At 39.4% G+C, this 9,686-nt stretch overlaps 1 protein-coding gene across 32 annotated transcripts in view; it reads right to left on the bottom strand.

Annotated features, from left to right (window-relative positions):
* Window positions 1-4,709: 4,709 nt before the first annotated feature.
* EPB41L3 (erythrocyte membrane protein band 4.1 like 3) overlaps window positions 4,710-9,686 on the bottom strand; it is a 143,244-nt gene continuing 138,267 nt past the window's right edge. For 31 of the 32 annotated variants that reach the window (XM_069779054.1, XM_069779055.1, XM_069779049.1 and 28 more), the window contains 3 exons: window positions 8,923-9,003; window positions 8,540-8,656; window positions 4,710-7,287 (listed from right to left, as the gene is read on the bottom strand). In XM_069779054.1, coding sequence (XP_069635155.1) covers window positions 8,546-8,656; window positions 8,923-9,003 — 192 coding nt within the window. In that variant the 3' untranslated portion in view covers window positions 4,710-7,287; window positions 8,540-8,545. The remainder of the gene's footprint in view (window positions 7,288-8,539; window positions 8,657-8,922; window positions 9,004-9,686) is intronic. The other variant, XM_069779052.1, reaches the window with a different exon arrangement.

Genomic DNA, 9,686 nt, shown 5'->3' with positions numbered 1-9,686 from the left:
CCATCATGCATGCTTTTCAGTGATGGGTTAGAAAGAGAGGCAGAGAAACTAGGGATGGGGTTTGAAAGCTCTGAAAGCAGATTACAACCCATCAAAACTAGTGGACCAGAAAACATCAAAGGGCCAAGTGTCAATGTGAGGAAGAATGGGCTGATGCTGAAAGAGATCAGATGATGTCTGAAGAGGGAGAAAGTGGCTATTAAAAAAAAAAAAAAATCAAAGAGAGTACTGCTTGATAAAAACAGTCATGGTAAAGACACCAGTGGTAAGATAAGAATGAACCAAGGCTGAAATTTGAAGAGAGATATGAAAGCAAAGACATATGCGCTTAAGGGTTGGATGTATCATCATTGTAGGAGTTGAAGTTGTTAAGGATGAGTGGGGAAGACTGGAGGACAGAGAGAATTAGCAAGACTTTAAAGAAGGTTCATAGGTAGGATAGGATGTAACAGCAGAATGAATGGAAAGAGAAGGAGCAGATGCATTCTGCTCAAAAGCCTGGAGAAAAGTTGGAAAGGAGAGAAGATGAAGAAGAGAGGAGCCTGATAGATCAAACACAGCTGGGTTAAGTTGGAGAATATGAAAGAAAGCAAGAAGGGACAAAGAGAATTTTAAATAACTGTAAAGTGGTGGGATAAGCCACTATTACAGGCTGTCTTCCCAGAGTTTGCAAAAGCTTCCTTGTCACAGAACCACCTCATGCAGATATTCAAGACAGTCTTTTATTTCTGTGACAGCAGGCCACATGTTGCAGTATTCTCATGTTACATATTTACTTCTATAGATCAGTATGACAAAAAGTATTTGTACTGACATACTGCATCTGATTGCAGGAAAAAAATAATCTTGTGACGTGTCAATCACCAGATGGCATTTTGAATGGAAAAACAAAATTAAAAAAATCCACTGTTTAATGCACATTCAAGGATGATTTCATAGAATTACTGTTAGAACAAACAATGTTCTGTGGGAACATGTGTGTGTGTGTGTGTATTTAGTCTAGAAAAGAGAAGGCCGAAGGGAGACCTTATCGCTCTCTACAACTACCTGAAAGGGGGTTGTAGTGAGGTAGGTGTTGGTCTCTTCTGTCAGGTGGCTGGAGATAGGACAAGAGGAAATGGCCTCAAGTTGAGGCAAGGGAGATTTAGGTTAGATATTAGGAAAAATTTTTTTACTGAGAGGGTTGTCAAACATTGGGATGGGCTGCCCAGGGAAGTGGTTGAGTCACCATCCCTGGAGATATTCAAAAAGCGAGTGGACATGGTACTTCAGGACCTGGTTTAGTGGGCATGGTTAATGGTTGGACTCGATGCTTTTGAAGGTCTTTTCCAACCTAAATGATTCTATGATTCTATTCATCCAGTAGTTTGGGATTTAGGAGCTCTAAGGATGACTGGTGAAACTGTCAACGCTTCTGTGACTGTATAAAAAGATTCACATTTGTCTAAGTTGTATATGGATTGGAGATTGGACTAAAGGAATATAAATGCTTTTAGAAGCGTTCATATGTCAAATTTATCAACTGAGTTTGGCCAGAAAACCAGTATGTCCGTGAAACAACCTCGTAAATCCATCGAGGAAGGATATCTGTGCTAGTAGCACTCTCAATTTAAGGAAAGAGTGAGCATCCTATTAGCTGGACTCTTCCTACTGGAAGAGGCTTTGAAGGTTTCTTAATGGTTTGCTTTTGTACTTTCAGATCTATTGCTTTTGGTTTTTTCTTTGCTCCGTTGTATGATTTATGATACACCCTTCCCTGAGCCCTTTAATGTGCTTTGTCTAATCGTATTATCTTTTAAACTACAGTCACCCAGGATTATGCACCAAGGAACACATGCCTAGTACTTAAAAGCAACATGTGCACTGTAAGGCAGGACTTCTGTGGAAACATGCCACTCTGGGTTGTAATCCAGGCATCTCCAAAGCTTCACATGTTCTGGGATCTGTGTTTTGCAGTTCAGATTAGTTGACATCATTGCCTGAGCTTTGTTTGTGCACAGAAGTTAAGAGTCATGGTACAGAAGCAGACAGCAAAGATGCTTCTAGAAAATGAGAAAAAAATTCCTAGTAAACTCTGGACAAAAAGAAACAAGAAGAAAAGGTTCTTACTTAAGGAAGTTCTGCATTGGAGAAAACATAGCTGGTACACTGTACAGATAAAAGTATAATGTGTTTAAAAATAAAAATAATTCTTTTTTTATTTGTGTCAGTACTCTCTTTTCTCTTTTTTTTTTTTTCTTTTCCCCTTTATGTCACTGTAGTCATTCTCAAAGACAGGCCATTAATCCAACTTACAGTGAGTGAGGTCATTGATTTATGGAGGTTATAGCTGCATTTGGGAGCATGAGATGAAGGAAGAGAGTTGACTGAGACTTTTGCATAATTTGTGTGTATTAGTTTTCCTTTAAACATGGATTTTTGAAATTCTGCTCCTAACAGTCTTTACAGCAGCCATTAGTTCTAGCTGAGAAGCAGGACTGATGTTGAATGGGAGACAGAAAAAAGGGTGGGGGAGGAACCAAATGGCATAAACCTGAGTAATTTACAGTATGAACAAGGGCTAACAGTACTTCCAAGATAATAATCTGGTTTCAGTTAATGAATACAGGAATTTGTGGAAAACATTTTTATACAAAAACTAACAGCAATATGCCTCATTGTATGTTTAAACCTAAATCCTTATTTGAGACAGAACTAAAAGATGTGTAACCAGTAACAATCTTTTTAAGTGTATGACCAAATTTTTATTAGGAAGGCTGGTATTTTGTGTTGCTCTGAGGGAACCCAGAGCAACCATGGACAACCTCTTTGCTGATGTGGCATAATACTAATGACAAAAGACACAGCAAACCATCATTTGCAGTGCAAGACTGATACAGCCTTTGGAATCTATAGATTTAAGAAAAGTGCTTAATTTCCTCTTTCTTTAAAAAAAACCAAAAACATCCATGGACTATGGTCCATCTATAGTACCTCAAACCACTGCTATACCTTGGGATCTATACAGGACTTCAGGAGGTCCAGTTCAGCTCCTATTGTCATAGAAAGCATTTCTTCACGTTCATCCAGACCCAGATCCTGTTTGAGAGGACTTTGGTCTTACTTCAGTTGATGGAGAGTTTGTTTGGTGTCATTTCATTAGCACATAGCCACAGAAAACATCAAGTCTGAAAGCCTATAACTAGAGATACTGGGTTTCAGGAGCAAAAGAAATTGCAAAGGCATCACAAGAGATTAGAGCAGCAGAGTCAACTGAAGTAGGTTCAATACCAACAGAAAATACTTGAAAACAAGTATCTGCTTCTTTACGTAATGGAGGGGAAGGGAAAGAAGAGAATCTAGCAACTGTTTTTAATCTCCACTCATTAGCCGAGTGTTACTCTTTTATGTACCTCAGGAGAAAGCGGAGCTAAGACTTGGGAATGGGAAATTGCCCAGCTAACGATTTTCTTTAGAGTTAACAATATAGAAGACCTGAGATCAATTTTCAAAACAGTGAACTGTAGTTTGGAACATACGTACCTTGAAAACCACCACTTTTCTTCTTAATGCTTTGTAATAGCTAAAGTAAAATGAAAATGGGGTTTCCTTTGGTATTAGTTTGAACTTCGTTCATTTGAGATAGTTTTTTGTGTAGGGTCTCTGACTGTATGGTAACTAACAATATAAAAATGATGCCAGCCAGTTTGATTGAACATGTGGTTGACTGAATAGGATTCTGTTTGGGCAATACAGTTAAGAGTATATAGTATCTGCTGCTGGTGTGTTCAACAAACATTAAAAAAACTAATCATGCAACTATCTCAGCATTGCCTTAGGCACGTCACAAACTTTTAATAGACTAGTCTAGGAAAAATGATTAAAAATTAAGGTTTGATTCCTAGCCCTGCAGAACCTGGACCATTATTGCTCCTGTTTAAAAAAGGGGAATGGGTTTCTTTACCTCACCCTTATTACCTGTGAAGAGGGAAGATGCAAAGGTGAAGCTTGTAAATGGGCCTTGTGATCTTAAGCAACAGAACTATTTTGGGTTAAGGCAAGAAATCTCCATCAAGGTTTGCCAGGGTGTTTGCCAAACTGAAGCCTGGACTCAATGTCCAATTCATTTGCCATGAAGTACTATTTATAAGGAACCATAATTTCAGCAGATTCAAACTGCTGTACAGGTGAGCCACATCATCTCACCAGCTGCCTAAATCTGCTCTGAGAAGAAATAAGGCTAAGCTGTTAAACCCTTGCTTTGATCTAATATCTGGATTTAGAGGCCCATCAATTTTTTTTTTTATATATGCTTGAGTACAGAACACCACTACTTGCCATTTGTGATGAGACAGCCATAAAAAACCTCGGAGGGATAAAAGTTAAGTGATTCCAAACAGCTTTAAAAATGCCAAGGCAATGTATTCATTCCTTCTGTATCTGTAGTGGTCACAATTGCTGTGATTGCTTGCTGTGCCCACTCTTGCCTGGTGTGCAAAGCCCTGCCTGGCCACCCTGGTCCCTTACCTCAATGGTGCAGAGCAGCCGGCTCTCACAGGGCGGAAGCTGTGACTCCAGTTGTAACAAGCGAGGCTGTCTGCTATACGGGTGTCTGGCTGGTAATGGGGCTTTCAAGTAACAGAATACCTGATGGTTTGTTTTCTAAGCTGTTTTATGCCGAGAAGCCGGACAAAGACCAATAGTAAATGAGAAGAGACAGAGACAAAAGGTGGTTGGTAGAAACAGGCAGGTGTTCTTTATTTCATGTGGCACAGCATTAGGCAGACAACCCAAGAAACAGTTTCTAACAAAAACCAAAGCTATCACTTCCAGGAACCATCCCCCAAACAAGGGTCTACTGCCAACAGCAGCACTGAGATGTCCTTGCCTGCCTGCTCTCATCTCCTTATTGTTTGCACACGCTTAGGCCGTATCTCAGCTGTGAGCATCCTTTCCAAGGAGACTAACTTCTTACGATACAGTATCTTTAGACAGCATACATACTGCGCAGTATTACCAAAGTACAATCTCCTCAAGCCATGCTAAAATATAATGCTAACTCTGGAGAGAGGGCTGTGCAATCGCCTTGCGTCTCTCTGAGGTAATACAATGCTGTTTCTTAGCTGACAACATGAGGGGCACCTGAGGGAAGATCAATATGGCTTCAGAGTCTATTTTCAAACTCCTGATGCAGTAGCGAGAACCTGGCATGCCGTCTGCTGAGATACAGGGCGAGTACCTCCTCCACCGCCGGCTGCCGCTGGCCGCGGGCAGCACCAGAGAGCTGAGCCTGCTGTCACCCAGAGGGCTGGGAACGTAGATGCTCTTGGGCTAGGAGGAGGAGACGTCCGTCAAAGATCACAACAGACCGTAACCTTTGCGTCGGTCATTAGGCAAGAGGTAAGCAATGGCAGCGGTAGGGGGAGTTACATAGTTAGCACTCCAGATTAAAGGCATGAAGAATGGCTGGTGGAAGGAAGACGTTTTAGAGACTAAGGGCAAAGCTTTAAAAGCCTTGGCATATTACTTTTAATAACTATCTACAGGTTATTATCTCTATATATACTATTTTTCTTTCTAAATTAAGAAAATAAACATTTATTAACAAGTCACTAGGTCAATCCTGCTCTCCACTGAAGCCAAATCCATTGACTTCAATGTGAGGGAGCCCTGTGTAAACAATGAAGGGCAAATTTGGCCCTTTATGTCCTGAAAGGTCTGCTTGTACCCATTTTCCAATCCTGCGAGGAAATACAGATTGAAGGGTGAATTAATTGTTACAAATTTCTCTTGAACTACCAGGGGAGTGTTGTCAAGATGTGGCAAAGGAGCAACAAAAAGGAACAGGTAAGTACTACTTTAAAGAGAATTTTTTCCATGTTGCAGAGCAAAAGTACAAAAAGAGAGTGGATCTGGATCAAGCGCTACTGGCCTTTACTTTCTAAGCAACCACAAAATCCTTCATGTAGCTTCGGTGAAACGGTACACAACCAGAGAAAACAGAAGGGACCAAATACTCCTTTTCCTTTGCAAACCTCATCTGCCCAAAGGTGAACACTGTCATCCCTTTGGATGCTCTGCTAATTCCAACTGTCTGCACAGTGCAGTGTCAGCCACTGAAGATAAAACGTGTCTACTGTGCAGATGAGTAAAACCTGTGGTGTCTTACAAATGTAACTTAACGTTTTGAATATTAAAAAACACTAGGTGCTTTTAGACACAGAACAATACGATTTTAGATGCATTTACCACTTTTATTTCACTATGCAGAAACATACATTCACCATGTGTTGTGATGCAGCTGACAGTGTAATGGACGCTATCCCTTCAGTGGGTATTATAGCTGGACACTAACGAGTTTTCAGTGGACGTTCTGTACAGGTTAAGGCTTGACTCTGAACTAGATAGTAAATGCTGACCAGATTCTCAAATAGATTTTTTTTTTCTTTTTTTCCTCTGAGAACAAAAGGGAAATCAATAGAAAACCATCACGGTTATTTCAGATTAATAATTTTCTAATGCTGCAAACTAAGTAAAATACAGATTTTTTTTCCTCCAAAATAACTACATATAATTTACAAGGTTAGGATCTGTGAAGGGTGACTGGAAGCTGACTCTGAACAATGCTGACAAAAATCGTTAAAGTTAATATACTAAAATCATTACTACCTCATAAGGTATTCAGTCAGGTATACAAAGCACACTTTGTAAGCAATTAAATATTTTGATAAGAGTAAGGATTCGTCATCATTTATCGGGCAGTAATAAAACCAGATGAAACAAATATAAGATTCAAGTTGTTTACTGAATAAACCGTGTTATTGGCACATCTAATGTGTGATAAAACATTATACACAGTACCTATACAGCTTCTAGCATTTTGGGGGTATCTTCATTTATGATATCCGTAAACAAACGGCTTGCCACCTAACAAAATTTAATTTGTTTAGACTTTCATAAACTGTGAAAGGCATGAACTGTTTATGTGTTACATGAGATCACTGTTTATATTGTTTATGAACGTGCAGGTATAGCTGAAAACTTAGACATTTTAAGAAAATTAAAAATGCTGCTTTTCTGTAATTTTATCGTTGCTTCATGCAATATTGTTTAACTGCTGCTGATTCAGATTGCTTTCTATGGGAAGGTATCTCTGCCAGTTTCTTTATTAACGGTCAAGAGCAATTCTTCTGTACTGAAATTTCCATAGACAGATACAAGTCAGTCAGGTTGGAACTGAGACTCCGTATAGGCTCTTGTATTCCTACTGGTGTGCATGTCTGGATTCGTATGCAATCTAGGTTATTCCTGCAAGAAAGAGAACTGAGTTAATTATTTGAAGCAACTACTCTCTTGCAAAAGAGATTTTGTCAATTGTTCATGTAACAAAAGCTATTTGAAAACGGCATCATCCCAGTGTAAGCAACTTGGCCCAAATCCAAAGTCCACTGATGCCAATGGAAGGAATTAGTGACATCAATAGACTTGTAAGCAAGCCACATTGCGTTGTCTCTGAAACAATTAGCAGACTACCACAAGAATCACAGCTACTCACTCTTCAGTGACTGTTTTCATCTTCCAAATAAATAACAGATACTGAAATTCAGTTTTCTTTAGGGTCTCTATATCCACAAGCAGGAGAGCAAAACCACTTCAAATGGTGCTGTGCATTATACTGTTACTTACACCAAGTGCTAGGGAATATATATTGTTTTAAGAATAAAATGCTGCTGTCGATTTAAACAAATCAGACAAGCAGCTTTTTTCCCCACCTTCTGCATACAGCATTCAAAGCAATTTGTGCAATGGTGCTGGCATTAATGGCTTTTGCATAGCAGGTTAGTATGCATGACATGTTTTTGCACACAGAATAAATATAGTAATATTAAGACGTCTGTTTAGCCAGCCACAATTGGAGAGCATGCCTTTACTGAAAAAAAAGCTTGACACAAGAAAAGCTGCATTATCATCTCATCCTGATAAACAATGCTGCTTTAAAACATAAAATGTTCTTTCAAATACAAGAAAGCCAAGACATCCAAATACCGACATACTAATTCACTCAGTTTCAAAGAAAAATCAAAAGCAAGTTGGACCATATCTTTTGCAAGTTAGGAATTAAAGCTTAACTTGTAACATATCTGCATGGGACATTTAAAAAGCAGCTGTAGGTTTTTCCCTTGGCATTTTTAAACAAAATGCATACCTTTAAGAACAAATTATTTTTGTTCTTAAATGACATAAAAGCAGACAACAGGTTTTTTTACTTCAGAATTAGAAAATTAGACCATATCAAAGCATGGACAATGAGGGCTTTCCAGAGAGCCAACAAAAGCAAATGAGTAGTTTCTCTTTCTCCAGCTGGCACCATTAAATGAAGAAAGATTTTTACAGCTGAATGTGGTTTACATTCAAATACCAGAACTGATATCCAGCATAAATGCAACTTGCAAATGCCAGTGAGAGAAAGCAAAGAGTTAGAGGTGAATTATGGTAGGAAAACAACATTTGCAACATGCCAGCCCAGTAAATGCCTAGGAAAATTATCTAGTCCTCTTACCTGTGGTCAATCCTCCCCATCTTCTGGTGTGATTTCTGTCTCTTTATGTACCACTACTTTGGTCACTGACATGTCAGGGTGCTGCTCTTTGGCTTCTTTAATTGCCTGAGCCAGCGCCTATCCCAAGGAAACCACAGAAGGGCAAAAACAAAAAGGAGGTGGAACATGCATGATCAGTAGCAAGGTGAAGAGATTCATGAGATATTACACAATTTACAAATGAGGAAAAATGATTAAAATATGAAATATACCATCACTGATTTAACTGCTAATCCAGTTTAATTTAAGGCATGCTAGTATGAATATTATCTTTTAAAGCAATGTTTAGAAATGTTCTCTTTTGGCTGTCTTCAGGGTAGCCTTTAGCAGTTTATAGATTTTACCTGATCATGATCAATATCTGCATCTCCTGTGATGACTATTCGTTTTTCAATTCTTGTCTCTGAGATGCCTCCTTTCACAGTCTAGATGGGAGGGACAAATGCATGTCAGTAACTTACTCTGAAGAGTGCTGCTACCCATCCAGAGAATGATCAGTGCAGGAACCCAGAGGTGATTGGACTGAACTATCTCAAACAGCATGCACAGAGGGGACAACCCTGAACTGCAACCGGAGCAGCTCTGAAGTTGGCCTGCTCTGAATGGACTAGATGACCTGCAGAAGTCCTTCCAACACAGATAATTTTACGATTCTAGTCAATCTGCACACGTCAGGAGAGATGTTTGTATATCAAAAATGGCATGTATTTACGGTAAATTCATCCCATGAAGAAAAGAATGCACATACAGACAGCTCATTCAAGACCTAGTTAAGTCCAAATGCAGGCTTCAGAAGGACATACAGAGTAGCATGGCCTTTGCGCAGCTCACCTACTGAAGGGTGAATTTCACTGCAGAAAGATGAAATCCTGTCCTCAGTGAATATTGGCAGGAGAGCTGTTACAGCACTAAAAGGGTTGCTGCTTAGGGAGGAACTGTTATGTAGATGCTATCTTGGAACTTGGAAGACCCAACATCATTTGTCTGTGCAGCCATAAGCTTTCAGTCTGGCTGTGGGCAAGTTCTTAGCAACGCGACCATGGCATCTGAGCTGACTGAATGTCCTGTTATGACTATGTGATACAGATTTACTATATGCTTTCAACAG

This window comes from Haliaeetus albicilla, chromosome 3 (assembly GCF_947461875.1).
Source record: "Haliaeetus albicilla chromosome 3, bHalAlb1.1, whole genome shotgun sequence".
Lineage (NCBI taxonomy): Eukaryota > Metazoa > Chordata > Aves > Accipitriformes > Accipitridae > Haliaeetus > Haliaeetus albicilla.
This window is presented reverse-complemented; position numbering and strand designations above follow the sequence as displayed.